Source organism: Eleutherodactylus coqui, chromosome 6 (genome assembly GCF_035609145.1).
Source record: "Eleutherodactylus coqui strain aEleCoq1 chromosome 6, aEleCoq1.hap1, whole genome shotgun sequence".
NCBI classification, from domain to species: Eukaryota; Metazoa; Chordata; class Amphibia; order Anura; family Eleutherodactylidae; genus Eleutherodactylus; species Eleutherodactylus coqui.
In genome coordinates this window covers 138,072,351-138,091,310 of record NC_089842.1, presented here as the reverse complement: position 1 = coordinate 138,091,310, position 18,960 = coordinate 138,072,351, and the positions used below count along the sequence as shown (strand labels likewise).

Genomic DNA, 18,960 nt, shown 5'->3' with positions numbered 1-18,960 from the left:
GTTATGTCTGCAAACTGCAGCTTGCTGCAATACAGATTCTCTTTGGAGTTACAAATAGCATGATACCTCCATTCCTTCTACTTCGAAAGGAACAAAAATGGACTTTCTTTGCTTCCCATTATAGATTACAAACTATTGACTGAAAAGTGAAGTTTTATTGGGACAATGTGTGCTAAAATGCCCTTTGTGTTGAGAGAGGACTGAGTGGTGTTGCTTGGCGACTTGACTGTACAAGATGGCGGCGAACCGTGAGGAAATTAGTGCTACACCATGGTCTCCAAAGATGGTACTTGATTATCTTCCTCAATACCACAGGAAAAGCCCGGGAATGCTCTGCAGGTCTCAGAGAGCGAGGAGTAGGAGAGAGACGTTTTGGAGACTGAAGCACAGAGTCTACAGATGGTGACAAGGGGTGTGTCTGCTGGCTATTCCCTGCCAGTGTCTCAGTGGTACTTCAGGGATGAGAAAGAGATTCAAGTATTATTGCTATTCCTGGAGCCATTGCCAGTGGACTCGACTGGGAGGTCTTTCTTCAGAGAGGGATGTCGTGATGCGGCTGCCACAGCTCCCACTGATGCTGTTGGTCAGGACTGGGCCTCGCCTAGTCCCTCATCGGCTGCCGCTGTGTCTTCTACTGGCGATGCCATAGATATCCGGACTGGGGTGGAGACTACTCTTGCTGCCACAGCCTCTGAGGACCATGTTGCTGTTCCCCAGGCCTCTGGATACAACAAACTGTTGCCCTACACAACGGGACCTGTCCTATCTCTGTACCCACCATGGATTCTGATTCACAGGGACAATGAGGCCTGAAAATATGTGCTGAAGCATTTTAGGCGATTTGTGGTAGGGTAACCGGATACAAAATTTTCATTTCTCTACTTGGATCTCCGAAAGGAGGGTGCAAAAGAAAAAATAGGGCCACCATACGTCACGGCTCCCAAGAAATTGTCGCAGCAGAGGTATAACCCATTTCCTGGGATGTGTTACCCGCTCCCCAACAAGAATGAGGAGAATGAACAGAGCCGATTCCTAAGGAAGAGGAGGACGTGAGTTCATTGGAGGATGAGGATGTCAGAGGGTCATGGTGTCCAAGCCCATCCTTGTGCTCCTTGTTGGAAATTAATTCCTGGGAGTCAAACAAGACGCCCATGGGATTTTCTGCAGAGTTTGAAGGTGAGGAGCCGGAGGTTCTGTGGGAGCATCCCAGAAGGGGAGAGTTCTAAACGCCATCGTTATCATGGACTCCCTACTCAGGTAGAGACATAAATTGTAAATAAGATATTATATGTGTATAATGGACTCCCATTTATGGTAGAGCGAATTGTGTATAAAGACTCTTAATGGACTCCCGTTTTGTGAGCCACTCCTTTATCTGTTTGGTGTAAAGAGGGACATTGTTATTTTTTGCTTTCTTCAAAGTGATTCCTCATCTTCTGCTCAGCGTTATCACCAGCCAGTGCAGACACTATGGTGTCTTCAGCCAAGTGCCTGGAAATGGTTTAGATAGACACAGGGATCTGTCTCTATATGACAGACAATGAAACAGTTAGAGCTGCTTGTGCTTGTCAGGTGATAGGCAATTTGTTAATAAGACCATCCAGCTTCTTGCACTCCAATAATGCACCCCCTCTCAAACTCTTAACTGAGAAAATGTCTTCAATTGTGTCATAGACTTATGTCTAGTGGACAACAAGCTCTATTCAAGTGGAAAAAGAGGATCACTACACACAAGTAGCCTCTAAGCCTTTTATAGGTCAAAGGTGGAACCACCTTTAGAGCTGCAGGTGGTAATACTGTTCATCTAATCACACCCAACTCTGCCTGAAATGTAACTGCCGGCCAAGTTTTGCAGCAGAACGACAACTCCTTCTAGATTCTTGAGTTTTTTTGGTTTTTTTTTTACAAAAAGTGTACAATAAATGTTTTCTACTGAGAAATACAGCCATCACTAATTAGCGGCCATTAGTAAAAAGTATACTTTATGCTATGAAAAACCAATCTCTTTTAAAATGTTATCCAAGCCAGACTGCTAATAAAATTAACAACCACTTTAATGCCTTTTAATTATGGTTACCCTTTCATAAAGCTTAGGAAATCTATAACTACAGTTTAACTTCTAATGTCAAAATAATGAAATAAGCATAACCAGCAGCAATGTTAACAAAGTGAACAGCATGTAAACTAATGGCTGAATGCAGAGGTAATTTACAGTAAGCACGTCCTAAAATGTAATTATCTAGTAACCTTTGCCTCTCTACTTCCTACGAGCAGTTACATTTCAACGGTAGATTTAAAGCACAAAATGTAACTTTTTTTACTATGAGGATTTCATTTCGTAATTGATTTATTGAGGTAAGAATGAAGGGTCAATTTTATAGACAAACCTAGAAAATCAGAACTATGGCTAAATAAGGTTTGAGGTAGTTATATGTATATAAACATATACATAAATGTGAAAGCCCTCACTGACTCACTGACTGACTTGCCACTAATTCTCCAACTTCCTGGTGTCTCACAAACATGAAATTTGGCACAACTATTGTTTAGGTCCTAAATATGAAAAGTAAACAAAAGGTAAACCTGATTATTAAGTGTTAAGAGCAAAGGTAAATGAATGCCCATGTGATATACCTAATCTAATTCTCTAACTTCCCAATGCCATACAAGTATGAAATTTAGCAAGTCCATTCTATAGGTGCTAAATAGGAAAAGTAAAGACGTTACAACTTGATTATTCAATTCTACTGTAAGTGCAAAAATAAATGATCCCTCTTATGTAATGTACCTAATCTAATTCTCTAACTTCCCTGTGTCGTACAAACCTGAAATTTGGCACAATCATTGTTTAGGTCCTATATAGGAAAAGTAAAGGGGTCACAACTTGAATATTCAATACTAAGCGTGAAAGTAAGTGACCCCCTGTTATGGAGTTAGTGGATCCACTGTGTCTCCCTGCCAAATGGATCCACCCGGCAGGGGAGACAGCTGACACTTAGGTGATGGCAGGACAAGTGCGAGAACTTGGTGCAGGAATAGAAATGGATTTTACCCTGATCTAGACAAATTAGATGTGCCTGTCCTGGAGGTACTCCAAATGGTGAAGAGGTCCAGGCCGACTTTCCTGACCCTGGCTCCTAGATGTCCCATCCTACCTGGTGGGGGTGGGGGGGGAATCCAGGGTCACTGTACGGTATGCAGGAGCAAACATAAAGTGGAACCTGAAGCAGACCTGATCAGCGATAACATATATAAGGTATAGACAGACAGAACCCAGAGGTAGGCACACAGGAATCTGGGAAAAACACTAAGGGACAGTGCACTGGTTAGGTGCACAATGAACTGAATTCATACACAGACTGAGACAGGAGCTTGCAAGTAAACACAGGAAGTGACATCAACAGCAGGCATTGAGGATGCAGACTGCAGGGTTTACATAGGAGCTTGATTATCAATCATTACCAGTGGGGTGGAGGAGCTGGACACAGTAACCCTGTGATTGTGGGAAGAAACAGGATCAGGAGACCGGACGACGCCTTGGTCTTCTGGTCCTAACACCCTCTATGTGATGTAACTAATAACAAACATCTGAACTGCAAGAACATGAAGTTTGGCAGAACCATTGTTTAGGTTCTAAATAGTAAAAGTAAAGGGGTCACAACTTCAATATTCAGTTCTAAGCGTAAAAAAATGCAAAAATCCACATGGCATAGTTTTTTCTCAGAAATCATAAAGCCTAGGGAAATGATTTGTATACCGAGGAGAATCTATCTCACCTCTATGTGTATATACTGAGGAGAATCTACCTCACCTCTATGTGTATATACTGAGGAGAATCTAACTGACCTCTTTATGTATATACCGAAAGGCTGTAAAGTACATAAGGAAGCGGCCATGGACTGCAGGTATGGCATGCCTTTAAGGCTAAGAAGGGGCAGCAACCTCCACTCTGGGGGTAAATTTGAATAAAAAGGGGTATAACCTCTTAGGGTAAAAAGTGAGGAGAATGGGAGGGGTGGTACATTCTGCAGAGGGACATCGGTACATGCAGTCTGAGGAGAATCTAACGCTCCTCTATGTGTATACATATTTTATTCCTCGGTTCCTCTGAAGTAACCATGACTTCATAAAATTTTCTGTGAGAACAACAGGTAAACACCTGTACCAAATTAACTCAGGCGAAGTTGGTATATCAGCTAGTCTATAATAAAAATCTATAAAGTGTCTGAAGTATTTTCTACAACTTTCATGAAGTTATGAGGTCATGGTATAGCCTATAGATTTACCTACAATATCTTTGACAGTGCAAATTTTAGGTAAATATATAAATATCAGCCCTAATAGTCTATGTTCACACTTATGGTGTGGTTTCTGTTTATAACAGAAACCTCAACAAACTGCTGAGCCATCATAGGAGGGATACCACAAGCACGCAATGGATCCCCATCGACCTATACAGGGGTCTGTTGGGTTCTGTTGTGGTCTTCATTATTTTGAATACTTCAGTACTACATTGCATTCTTCAGATTCTCTTACACGGAACTATTTGTTCAAAAAATCATTGGATCGTGCGAATTTGAACAATAATCCTACAGTGTGAAGACAAGTAATGATTGAACAATGAATGACAATTCGTTCACTTCTCATTCATCGTTCATTTTATGCAATCATAAAAATCATTATTTGTGCGTATCAGTGAATGTGAACGAGTGAGCGAACTAAATGTAAAAGGTTTATCTGCCTGTATAAACTGTGCGAATGAACGAATTCTGTTATCGTTCTATTTATCGCCCTGTGTAAAAGAAGCCTTAGGACTCCTTCACACAGGCATATGCGCAAATGCATACGCTTCAGCCCAACGTATTTGTGCTATGAGCAAGGTTGATTTGCACACCTATTAGCACATTAAAAGGAACATGCCCTGATTGCGCAAAAAGTACATTTGCATGCAGCAGATGAACACGCTCTTGGCTATTTAGTGTAATAAAGGCCAGGTGTGTCCTTTTTCCAGGGGAGTTGCACAGCATATTGCGCATTTGAGTGTGCATTTAGCGCACGTTTGCGCACCTCCCATAGGCTTCTATGGGGATGTTTGCTGTGGAAATGCACAAGAAAAGACAGCATGTCCTATTTTTTTGCACGCATGAGAAATTTGAGTGCAAAGTAGGGAAATATGAATGAATGCATTGATATCAAGGGGGTTCTAACCTCTGTGCTCGTGTTAAAGGAACTCTTACTGTCAACTCTGACAGAATTTGTGAAAAAGCCCCAAACATATATATGAATAGAGTGTAATAGGTGATTTCAGAACAGATCAATTTACTTCATGATCAGCCTATGAGCAAACAAAATTTTTACAACACTGCGTAATCAGCATATAGGTCACCATAAATTGTTCCTTCTGTATATTTTGGAGATGGATGTACTGGGCAAAGGTAGGTAACAATAATTATTAACCGTCCTGAATGCTTATATTTATAGTAGTTCCCATTGTGAAGAGTATAACCATGGATCAATGCATCGTTAGTAACCTATTCCACTGTGTCCAAATAGCACTGCTGTATTGCCATAACTTTCCTTCTCAGACACTTAGCTTGTTTAGGCTGCCTCACACAAGCGTATGCGTTTTCACGCTGGCCATGAATGAAGAAAAGCTGCAATCAGGTCCTAAGTAGAGATGAGCGAACACCAAAATGCTCGGGTGCTCGTTACTCGGCACGAAGTTTTCGCAATGCTCGAGGGTTCGTTTCGAGTAACGAACCCCATTGAAGTCAATGGGCGACCGGAGCATTTTTGTATTTCGCCGATGCTCGCTAAGGTTTTCATGTGTGAAAATCTGGGCAATTCACGAAAGTGATGGGAACGACACAGCAACGGATAGGGCAGGCGAGGGGCTACATGTTGGGCTGCATCTCAAGTTCACAGGTCCCACTATTAAGCCACAATAGCGGCAAGAGTGCCCCCCCCCCCCCCCCCCGCACTGTCAGCGTAAAGATCGTTCTCCTCTGGCACAGCTGTAACAGCTGTGGCAGAGAAGAACAATGTTTGCCCATTGAATTCAATGGAACCAGCAATACAGCAGGTTCCACTGAATGCAATGGGCTGCCGGCGATCGCAGGATGAATGGTCGGGAAGGGGTTAAATATATAACCCCTTCCCTGCAATTCATCCAGAAATGTGATACACTAAAAATATATACCGGCGTATAAGGCGACGGGGCGTATAAGACGACCCCCCAACTGTCACCTTATACGCCGGCAATACAGTGGAGCAAAGAATAAAAAGCATTACTTACTTCTTCAGACGATCTACGCCGCTCCTGCAGACTGTCACTCCTTCCTGGTCCACGGACTAAAGCTTTCTCTATGAAAGGCTTGAAATCCCCGCCTCCAGAAACACAGCCAATCACAGCAATTCAATGACATCACTGTCATTGGCTGTGATTGGCTGAAGGCACGTGTGTTTCTGGAGGCGTGGATTTAAAGCCTTTCGCAGAGAAACCAATGCTCTGCCGGGAACCAGGAGGGAGCGACAGCCTGCAGGAGCACCGCAGAACACCAGGAAGGAGTGACAGTCTACAGGAGCGGCGCAGATCGTCTGAAGAAGTGAGTGATGCTTTTTATTCTTTGCTCCACTGTATTGCCGGCGTATAAGGTGACAGTTGGGGGGTCGTCTTATACGCCCCGTCGCCTTATACGCCGGTATATATTTTTAGTGTAACACATTTCTGGATGAATTGCAGGGAAGGGGTTATATATTTAACCCCTTCCCGACCATTCATCCTGCGATCGCCGGCAGCCCATTGCATTCAGTGGAACCTGCTGTATTGCTGGTTCCATTGAATTCAATGGGCAAACATCGTTCTTCTCTGCTACAGCTGTTACAGCTGTGGCAGAAAAGAAGGATTTGTCTTCTATATGTTCTCAATGGGGTCGGCGCTGCTGCCGCCGGCCCCACTGAGCGCATATAGAGACGATTTATGGCCTTTAGAAGGACCGTTGGGGTTCTTGAAGCCTACAATACACCTAACACTCTCCCTATAGCAGCTCCAACACGATACCACTTTCCCTGAACTAATGTCAGAATACATCCGTAGCGAGCCGCGGGAAGGGCAGATTTCAATACTCGGGTGACACCTTATCTCCCCAGCCACTCACAGCAGGGGGGTGGTATAGGGCTTAAACGTTGCAGGGGGAAGTTGTAATGCCTTCCCTGTCTTTCAACTGGCCAGAAAAGCGCGCTAAACGTCTCAGAGAGGAAAGTGAAAGTAACCCGAACACCGCGTGGTGCTCTTTAAGAGTAACGAGCATCCCGAACACCCTAATATTCGCACGAATATCAAGCTCGGACGAGTACGTTCGCTCATCTCTAGTCCTGAGCTTAATTAGAGTTTTCTAATCTTTTCACATGGTCGGGTGCGATAGATTAGTGATAAAATACTCCGCAGCCCCCCGAAATCCCTCGGTTGACCTTAATCCTCAGAATGACTTCTAATGCCTAAATAGAGGCACTTGTAAGCTTTTCCTAGTATTTGGCCGCAGATAAACTCCCACCCTCTTTTGCCAGTGTATGTTGGTTGAAAGATAGGGCAGGGCCTATCTTTTCCATCAGCATTAGAGATGAGCGAGCACCAAAATGCTCGGTTGCTCGTTACTCGGGACGAAATTATTGCGATGCTCGAGGGTTCGGTTCGAGTAACGAACCCCATTGAAGTCAATGGGCGACTCGAGCATTTTTGTATATCGCCGATGCTCGCTAAGGTTTCCATTTGTGAAAATCTGGGCAATTCAAGAGAGTGATGGGAACGACACAGCAACGGATAGGGCAGGCGAGGGGCTACATGTTGGGCTGCATCTCAAGTTCCCAGGTCCCACTATTAAGCCACAATAGCGGCAAGAGTGCCCCCCCCCCCCTCCCAACAACTTTTACTTCTGAAAAGCCCTCATTAGCATGGCATACCTTAGCTAAGCACCAAACTACCTCCAACAAAGCACAATCACTGCCTGCATGACACTCCGCTGCCACTTCTCCTGGGTTACATGCTGCCCAACCCCCCCCCCCCCTGCACAACGCAGTGTCCACAGCGCACACCAAAGTGTCCCTGCGCAGCCTTCAGCTGCACTCATGCCACACCACCCTCATGTCTATTTATAAGTGCGTCTGCCATGAGGAGGAACCAAAGGCACACACTGCAGAGGGTGGGCACGGCTAGGCAGCGACCCTCTTTAAAAGGGGCTGGGTGATAGCCTACAATGCTGTACAGAAGCAATGAAAAATATAATCCTGTGCCACCGCCATCAGGAGCTGCGCACGTGGGCATAGCAATGGGGAACCTATGTGCCACACACTATTCATAAATAGTCACAGGCAGGTACAACTCCGCAATGGGAATTCCGTGTGCACCCACAGCATGGGTGGCTCCCTGGAACCCACCGGCTGTACATTAAAGTATCCCATTGCAGTGCCCATCACAGCTGAGGTAACGTCCGATTAAATGCAGGTGGGCTTCGGCCCACACTGCATGCCCCAACCTGACCAGGGTTTTTAATTCATAGACACAGGCAGGTACAACTCCCTATTATGAAGTCCGTGTGGACCCACAGCATGAGTGGTTGCCAGGAAGCCTCCGGCGGTACATAAATATATATTCCATTGCATTGCCCATCAGAGCTGAGGTAATGTCATGTTTAATGCAGGTGGGCTTCAGCCCACACTGCATGGCCCAGTCAGAATAGGGTTCTTTAGAAGTGGACACATGCAGTTACAACTCCCTGTGGACCCACAGCATGGGTGGCTCCCTGGAACCCACCGGCGGTACATAAATATATCCCATTGCAGTGCCCAGCACAGCTGATGTAACGTCAGCTTTAATGCAGGTGGGCAAAAAATTTATTGGATTACACTGTAGGCGAGGGCCCCAAAAAATTGGTGTACCAACAGTACTAATGTATGTCAGAAAAATTGCCCATGCCCAACCAAGAGGGCAGGGGAAACCCATTAATCGCTTTGGTTAATGTGGCTTAATTTGTAACTAGGCCTGGAGGCAGCCCAGTTAAAATAAAAATTGGTTCAGGTGAAAGTTTCAACGCTTTAATGAGCATTGAAACGTATAAAAATTGTTTACAAAAATTATATGACTGAGCCTTGTGGGCCTAAGAAAAATTGCCCGTTTGGCGTGATTACGTCAGGTTTCAGGAGGAGGAGGATGAATATTATACACAGATTGATGAAGCTAAAAGGTCCACGTTTTTGATGGTGATAGAGAACAATGCTTCCATCCGCGGGTGCAGCCTACGTATTGTTTAGGTATCGCTGCTGTCCGCTGGTGGAGAAGAGAAGTCTGGGGAAATCCAGGCTTTGTTCATCTTGATGAGTGTAAGCCTGTCGGCACTGTCGGTTGACAGGCGGGTACGCTTATCTGTGATGATTTCCCCAGCCGCACTAAACACCCTCTCTGACAAGACGCTAGCCGCAGGACAAGCAAGCACCTCCAGGGCATACAGCGCGAGTTCAGGCCACGTGTCCAGCTTCGACACCCAGTAGTTGTAGGGGGCAGAGGCGTCACGGAGGACGGTCGTGCGATCGGCTACGTACTCCCTCACCATCCTTTTACAGTGCTCCCGCCGACTCAGCCTTGACTGGGGAGCGGTGACACAGTCTTGCTGGGGAGCCAGAAAGCTGTCAAAGGCCTTAGAGAGTGTTCCCCTGCCTGTGCTGTACATGCTGCCTGATCTCTGCGCCTCCCCTGCTACCTGGCCCTCGGAACTGCGCCTTCGGCCACTAGCGCTGTCGGATGGGAATTTTACCATCAGTTTGTCCGCCAGGGCCCTGTGGTATAGCATCACTCTCGAACCCCTTTCCTCTTCGGGTATGAGAGTGGAAAGGTTCTCCTTATACCGTGGGTCGAGCAGTGTGTACACCCAGTAATCTGTAGTGGCCAGAATGCGTGTAACGCGAGGGTCACAAGAAAGGCATCCTAACATGAAGTCAGCCATGTGTGCCAGGGTACCTGTACGCAACACATGGCTGTCCTCACTAGGAAGATCACTTTCAGGATCCTCCTCCTCCTCCTCAGGCCATACACGCTGAAAGGATGACAGGCAAGCAGCATGGGTACCCTCAGCAGTGGGCCAAGCTGTCTCTTCCCCCTTCTCCTCATCCTCCTCATGCTCCTCCTCCTCCTCCTCAACGCACTGAGATATAGACAGGAGGGTGCTCTGACTATCCAGCGACATACTGTCTTTCCCCGCCTCTGTTTCCGAGCGCAAAGCGTCTGCCTTTATGCTTTGCAGGGAACTTCTCAAGAGGCATAGCAGAGGAATGGTGACGCTAATGATTGCAGCATCGCCGCTCACCATCTGGGTAGACTCCTCAAGGTTTCCAAGGACCTGGCAGATGTCTGCCAACCAGGCCCACTCTTCTGTAAAGAATTGAGGAGGCTGACTCCCACTGCGCCGCCCATGTTGGAGTTGGTATTCCACTGTAGCTTTATGCTGCTCATAGAGCCTGGCCAACATGTGGAGCGTAGAGTTCCACCATGTGGGCACGTCGCACAGCAGTCGGTGCACTGGCAGATTAAACCGATGTTGCAGGGTCCGCAGGGTGGCAGCGTCCGTGTGGTACTTGCGGAAATGTGCGCAGAGCCGGCGCACCCTTCCGAGCAGGTCTGACAAGCGAGGGTAGCTTTTCAGAAAGCGCTGAACCACCAAATTAAAGACGTGGGCCAGGCATGGCACGTGCGTGAGGCTGCCAAGCTGCAGAGCCGCCACCAGGTTACGGCCGTTGTCACACACGACCATGCCCGGTTGGAGGCTCAGCGGCGCAAGCCAGCGGTCGGTCTGCTGTGTCAGACCCTGCAGCAGTTCGTGGGCCGTGTGCCTCTTCTCTCCTAAGCTGAGTAGTTTCAGCAGGGCCTGCTGACGCTTGCCCACCCCTGTGCTGCCGTGCCACGCGACACCGACTGCTAGCGACGTGCTGCTGTTGACACATCTTGATTGCGAGACAGAGGTTGGGTAGGAGGAGGAGGAGGAGGTGGTTTAGTGGAGGAGGCATACACCTCCGCAGATACCACCACCGAGCTGGGACCCGCAATTCTGGGGGTGGGTAGGACGTGAGCGGTCCCAGGCTGTGACTCGGTCCCAGCCTCCAATAAATTCACCCAATGTGCCGTCAGGGAGATATAGTGGCCCTGCCCACCTGTGCTTGTCCTTGTGTCCGTTGTTAAGTGGACCTTGGCAGTAACCGCGTTGGTGAGGGCGCGTACAATGTTGCGGGAGACGTGGTCGTGCAGGGCTGGGACGGCACATCGGGAAAAGTAGTGGCGACTGGGAACTGAGTAGCGTGGGGCCGCCGCCGCCATCATACCTTTGAAAGCCTCCGTTTCCACAACCCTATACGGCAGCATCTCCAGGCTGATAAATTTGGCTAGGTGCACGTTTAACGCTTGAGCGTGCGGGTGCGTGGCGGCGTACTTGCGCTTGCGCTCCAACACTTGCGCTAGCGACGGCTGGACGGTGCGCTGAGAGACATTGGTGGATGGGGCCAAGCACAGCGGAGGTGAGGGTGTGGGTGCAGGCCAGGAGACGGTAGTGCCTGTGTCCTGAGAGGGGGGTTGGATCTCAGTGGCAGGTTGGGGCACAGGGGGAGAGGCAGCGGTGCAAACCGGAGGCGGTGAACGGCCTTCGTCCCACCTTGTGGGGTGCTTGGCCATCATATGTCTGCGCATGCTGGTGGTGGTGTGGCTGGTGGTGGTGGCTCCCCGGCTGATCTTGCCACGAAAAAGGTTGCACACCACTGTTTGTCGGTCGTCTGCACTCTCAGTGAAAAACTGCCAGACCTTTGAGCACCTCGGCCTCTGCAGGGTGGCATGGCGCGAGGGTGCGCTTTGGGAAACAGTTGGTGGATTATTCGGTCTGGCCCTGCCTCTACCCCTGGCCACCGCACTGCCTCTTCCAACGTGCCCTGCTGCTGCACTTGCCTCCCCCTCTGAAGACCTGTCCTCAGTAGGCGTAGCAAACCAGGTGGGGTCAGTCACCTCATCGTCCTGCTGCTCTTCCTCCGAATCCTCTGTGCGCTCCTCCCTTGTACTTACTCCAATTACTACTACCTGAGTGACAGAAAACTGTGTCTCATCGTCATCGTCCTCCTCACCCACTGAAAGCTCTTGAGACAGTTGCCGGAAGTCCCCAGCCTCATCCCCCGGACCCCGGGAACCTTCCAAAGGTTGGGCATCGGTCGCGACAAACTCCTCCAGTGGGAGAGGATTCGGAACCATTGCTGCCCATTCTGGGCAGGGCCCCGAGAACAGTTCCTGGGAGTCTTCCTGCTCCTCAGAATGTGTCATTGTAATGGAGTGAGGAGGCTGGGAGGAAGGAGGAGCAGCAGCCAGAGGATTCAGAGTTGCAGCAGTGGATGGCGTAGAACTCTGGGTGGTCGATAGATTGCTGGATGCACTTTCTGCCATGCACGACAGGACCTGCTCACACTGCTCATTTTCTAATAAAGGTCTACCGCGTGGACCCATTAATTGTGAGATGAATGTGGGGACGCCAGAAACATGTCTCTCTCCTAATCCCGCAGCAGTCGGCTGCGATACACCTGGATCAGGAGCTCGGCCTGTGCCCACACCCTGACTTGGGCCTCCGCGTCCTCGCCCGCGTCCACGTCCTCTAGGCCTACCCCTACCCCTCAGCATGCTGTATTACCAGTAGTGCAGAAACAGAACGCTGTAATTAAATGTGTCGCTTATTGGCCTGTGGTTGGAGGCTGACTTCCCTTACGGAACGCACAGCAGAGCCAGGAAACAATTTTGCGCAAGCCTGCTGTAACGCTTAGCTGCGTATTAATTAGGACTACTACCCCCATCAGATAGATACTGTAGGCAGCGTATAATATTATGTATACTCTTGCCCTCTGGCGGGATGACGGTGATCATGTAACAGAGACAGCAGATCCAGGAAGCAATTTTGCGCAAGCCTGCTGTAACGCTTAGCTGCGTATTAATTAGGTCTACTACCCCCAGCAGATAGATACTGTAGGCAGCGTATAATATTATGTATACTCTTTCCCTCTGGCGGGATGACGGCGATCATGTAACAGAGACAGCAGATCCAGGAAACAATTTTGCGCAAGCCTGCTGTAACGCTTAGCTGCGTATTAATTACGACTACTACCCCCAGCAGATAGATACTGTAGGCAGCGTATAATATTATGTATACTCTTTCCCTCTGGCGGGATGACAGCGCTGATGTAACAAACAGCAGATCCAGGAAACAATTTTGCGCAAGCCTGCTGTAACGCTTAGCTGCGTATTAATTAGGAGTACTACCCCCAGCAGACACGCAGTAAACTGAAGACGGTCACAGGCAGCCCAAATATAGTATTTTTCCCCAATTTTTTGGAAAAAGCCCACTGCCTATATAGCCTGAATATCTCTTTCCCTGCCTCACCAGTACCTGCCCTATACTCTGTACAATGACTGCAGACTGAGGACGCTCTGCATGGCCGATATACAAAAAAAAAAAATTGTGCAACACTGCTAAGAGCAGCCTCAACAGTACTGCACACGGTCGGATGTGGACCTAAGAAGGCCCGTTGGGGTTCTTGAAGCCTAAAATAACTCCTAACGCTCTCCCTATAGCAGCTCCGGCACCAGCAGCACTTTCCCTGATCTCTGTCAGAATGCATCTGTGGCGAGCCGCGGGAGGGGCCGATTTATATACTCGGGTGACACCTGATCTCGCCAGCCACTCACTGCAGGGGGGTGGTATAGGGCTTGAACGTCGCAGGGGGAAGTTGTAATGCCTTCCCTATCTTTCCATTGGCCAGAAAAGCGCGCTAACGTCTCAGAGATGAAAGTGAAAGTAACTCGAACATCGCGTGGTACTCGCCTCTAGTAACGAGCATCTCGAACACGCTAATACTCGAACGAGTATCAAGCTCGGACGAGTACGTTCGCTCATCTCTAATCAGCATATAAATTTAGTCGCCGATTTCGGTAGCATATATCCTATTTTTTTTTGGCGCAGTGTTTTTATGTGGCTAAAATTTGGTCATCTAAACAAATACATTGGAAACCAATGCTTCAGATGATAGCGATTTTCGACTAACCTATAAACAAGGTTAAGCCGCATGGAAAAGTTCATGTGAATAAGGCCTTAAACTTGTGTAAAGCCTTTCCATAAACAGTGTACCTGTTGACACAGTCAGTTTTCGTGGTGATATTTTTGTTTGTTCATCCCCAGCTTCAAAGAGCCATAACTTTTTTTTTCTGTCATTTACTACTTTTACACATTAATGCCGCTTCCACACGGGCGACAAAATAGTGCAATTTTCTAGTGATGCGACAGTTCTACAAATTGCATGTATGTGAAGCCCATGCTTTCCAATGGGTTCTTTCACACGAGTGATGTTTTGTAGCCTGCGACATTGCGAGAATGCAAAATTGTGGCATAATCCATACAGCCGCAATTTGCGATGTCGGTCATGGCTTCAAAATCTCCAGAAATTTTACGTCTCTGATGTGAACAGCGACGTGTTCAGTTTGTATGTTGTAATTCCTTTGTTTTATGTTTCTGGCAGTTTCCATCTAGGGCAAGCCAGGCCCCTAGTTTCCAGCCTGGGACTGGCCCTATTAGGATGATCGCCTTGCTTGCAGGTAGCACTTCCTTTGAGTTTTTGTCGTCTTGTTAGAGTAGGGACTCACAAGGCAACAAGGACCTTTGATGCGGACTTGTGAGCTTCTACTTTGGCCAAATCGCTAACTAATACCTTGTATTTGTTAGTTATTTCATCTGCTTATGTGTGTTGGTGTTCTTGGTAGGTGTTTTGGCATTTGCACGTCTGTTTCTGTTGTTTTTGGTGTCTTGCATGTATGCACGTCCCATTCCTCTCTCCTTCCTTACCCGCCAGCCCTTGATTGGGTTGTGTCCGTGTAGGTCATTATTCCCATGGCCTGCACGGACTTGACATTATGACCAGCCTTCTATTTGCGTTCATCGTGGACATGGTGCATCTTACTCTCAGGGCTAGTGCGAGACAGCAATACCTATTGTTTGGGGTTTTTTATTGTTTTGTTTATATTTTTAGTAAGAAATAGGAAAAGGTTTTTTTTTCACTTTTAATATTTGCTTTTCTATATTTGGAACACTTTATGAAACTTTTTATTACATTTTTTTCCTAGTCTCACAAGGGGACTTTATCACGCAAGCACTTGTATAATACACTGCAATACTTTTGTATTGTAATGTATTATGATGTCAGCATTATCCTTTTATATCCTGCCACTGTGAGGGTGTAATAGACGTACTAAGGAGGCAGTCTTAGGGGATATTGATTGGTCCTGGGCTACATAGCAACCCAGAAACCAAAATAAACAGTGGAGTCATATGCCATCCATTAAAGGGTAATTGATGCACCTAGCCATGTTGTACAATTTCATGTCTTTGAGTTTACTGGTAATAATACCAAAGGAACCCATTGGCACTCCACACATTTTGGGTTGCAGAGAGTGGTAATGGGGTGACACTCTGTCTACTCACTTAGATGTCACAGCCACTATTGACTGTGGCATGTAAGGAATTAAATGGGCTAGATTAGAATTATTTCTGATCCTGATCCTGCATATGCAGCGGGCTCGGCTTTTAAGCCTGCCCCATATGCTCTCCTGTAACTTCCACTGTGCCTACATGGCAGATGTCAGAAAGGGGTAAAGGAACTACTTTTATTATGTAATTCATGCAGATCTATGGAAACATTATGACCTCTTATAAAAACAAGCTAGAATTCTAACTTCCAAAAGAAGAACATAAAAGATCCAGGCTTCACAATGAATTCTCCATGGCTGAGCTCGATATGAGTCACCATACACAATATTGTATCTGGTTGATATACACAGATCAGCACAAATATATTAATACTGGAGTACCAACAATCTGTACAGTTTCATACTTAAAGAGATCTACTTGCTTCTTGCACTGCCATAAATGCCCATTGACAGTGTGCATGAGCCCTGAGAGAAATCACAAAGCTTAGTCATCCAAGGTCATTTCAAACAATTAAAAAATATGGACTAAAATAGACAATGTTACTTACTGGATAGTGACATCAGTTGCCTTATCTTTATTCTGCAGGTAACACATATTAGGGCATATTTATCAATGCATTTACACCACTGGCTCTCTTGTCACCAGCTGACATACCTCAATAGCTGCATTATGCTTCTCTATCAGCATGTGTTCTGTTGATGGAAACAAAAATTTATCATGCCTGGAATTCCATACGGAATAGCCTTGGAGGGGTTTTGCCACTTTTTTACTACTGATGACCTATTTTCAGGATCAGTCATCAAAAGCAGATTGGTGGGGATCCCCACTGATCAGCTGATCCTCCGGCCCATTGTCAGTGCAGCGGGGTCAGACATCCACATCGCTGGTCAGGGCCGAAATTGTAATATGAGGCTTCACCTCCATTATAAGCAATGGGAGCAAAGCATTCTATTACAGTTCTGGCCCTGATCACCGATGTGGACATTTGGCCTGGCTCGTCAGGGCTAGAAGTGTAATAAACGGCTTTTCTTCCATAGATTTCAGTGAGAGTGAAGCGCCTATTATATTCCAGCCTTGACCCCCGATGCGGACGTCCAACTTCGCTGCACTGACAGCTGGCCAGATGATTGTTAGGAACCCTGAATGATGGATCCCCACCGATCTGCTATGGATGACCTATACTGATTATAAGTCATCAGTAGTAAAAAGTGTCAAAGCCCCTTTAATGCACTGCCATACAGGATTGAACTCCATGTGTTCAGAGATATTCTATGGGAGAATACCTCTGTATTGTACGTATGGACTGATGGAGCATGCCTCATTTCTTCCTTTCGGATAAGTACATAATCTGACTGAAATAACCTTTGTATGCCTTTCTATGAGGCATATGGAAATACAATGGAGGGCTTATCACCATTTCAGCCCTATTACAGCTCTGTGCAAAACAGATCCATAATATGGCCATACAGAGGCGTAACTTGAAGATTCTGGGCCCCAATGCAGAATCTGTAATGGTGCCCCCAACTATAATGCTTTATTCATGGGCCTTATGGACTTCCTAAGACTCCTTGGCCTGGGTGCAACCGGATCCCCTGCCTCCCCTATAGTTACACCCCTGCGGCCACATGCATAAGCCCTGATAATTGTTATTTAACGGCATCTATTTTTTCTTGTAGATTAATTATACACAATAGTGATGTAAACATATACTGTACTTGTCAGTTTTGTTGAGCTGCTTGCGGCATGGAACAGAATCTCGAATGCAGGTTCCTGTTGCTGGATCAACACCCTCGACAATTACAAATGGTCGCTCCTCTAATGTTGCCACAGTCAAATGTTGGTCATCATCCACGGGCTGCAAAAATTTCCCATAACGAGACCACACAGGGTATTTCATCCTCAGGTCACCATGTTCCCAGATTCCAACCTAGAGCCATGAAAATATGTAGATATGACATCAGTTATTCCTCCATATTCTAAGCAATACATCAAAAATATTTTCCCTAAGCTCTTTCAGTTTTTTCTGTTTATAGTTTTATGACTTGTCCTCATCCTACACAGCAGAGAATGTGCATGCACTGTTTTCGACGTGCCTTCCTCTTCCTAAAGTTTACTTAATACATTTTAGCTATTAACTTTTTCTTCAGCTTCCTTAGGCCTTTTAGGGACCTTTCACACCAGCGGAAATTTTCTGCATTCTGCACCACAAATCAGCCTCTACGAATTGCAGTCTCATTGCAGATTTTGGTGTGGAATACTAGCAGAAGTAAGCCTTTTTCATTCTGCATCAAAATCCACAAGGAGCCATGTGGATTTTGGTGTGGAATTTAATGCAGCTTGCGGTGTGGAAAAAGTTCCGCCCATGTGAAAGGTCCCTAACACCAGCTTTTCATATTACTCTTTAAGTTATAGTTACTAGAGCTGTGATTACCAAAGATGATGTCCCTTTCATATAAACTCTAATGACTATTTCTAAGTAAGAATTGGAAAAGGGTAGGTGGAGTAGTTGATCACCTACAAGCATGGATGTGAGGTGTATTTTATGGATAGAGGAGGAAAAGTGTAAGGCCAGTCTCATACAAACCCGAATATTCCGCTGTCAAAATCTGCATGTATAAATGCAATTTTTGACTTAGAATCGCCAGCAGAATTCTGACTTTTCAATGCCGCATCAAAATCTGTATACTAGACATGCAGATATTTCCAAATACAGCAGAATATTCCATCTGGTGTGAAAGCACTCTTAGGCTACATTCACATGGACGACTGAGTAATCGGGCTGTGCGTTTTACATGGGGATGCGAGGCGTTTTTCATTCAAAAACACCTTGCATCACTTCTGTGAAACTGCGATCTTCAGGCGTGCTTGAAGATCGCAAGGGTTTCCCTTTGATTTTAATAGGAAACATCACATCACACTTGCATGCCATGTGCTTTACTGCCTCAATGGGTGATGCATTCCGATGGAACGCGAAAAGATAGAACATGCAGCTTTTGTTTACCTCGTAGTATTGCTGCACAGGAAAAAAACAAAAAACAAAAACAAAATGTGAATGACTCCATTCAAAATAATGGAGTTCATATTTGCATGAGTTTTGTGCATCTCGCAATGCAGAAAACTTGTGTGCGATTTGTGCAGATTTGTGTGCAAGTAGCCTAACAGGAAAAAAATTAAAGGAATGTTTGCCCATTTCATAGCTATCATCCTATACATCAAAGTTTGTCACTTATTTGTATGAGGTGTGTGGAGTCTATTTTTTTTTTATAAATAGATTTTTATTGTAAAAGTTACAAAGATATAATCATGGTTTGTAAGAAAAGTAAAATCACAAACAAGATTTGTGTCTAAGCTAGAGATGAGCGAGCATACTCGCTAAGGACAATTACTCGATCGGGCATTGTCCTTAGCGAGTACC

General features: G+C 46.2%; 1 protein-coding gene across 1 annotated transcript in view; it reads right to left on the bottom strand.

Moving 5' to 3' along the window:
* The window catches only part of GRIN2D (glutamate ionotropic receptor NMDA type subunit 2D), a 335,290-nt gene that overhangs the window by 189,224 nt on the left and 127,106 nt on the right, over positions 1 to 18,960 (bottom strand). Inside the window, exon 5 of the mRNA XM_066607728.1 lies at positions 17,261 to 17,472. Within this exon, the coding sequence (XP_066463825.1) occupies positions 17,261 to 17,472 (212 nt within the window). The remainder of the gene's footprint in view (positions 1 to 17,260; positions 17,473 to 18,960) is intronic.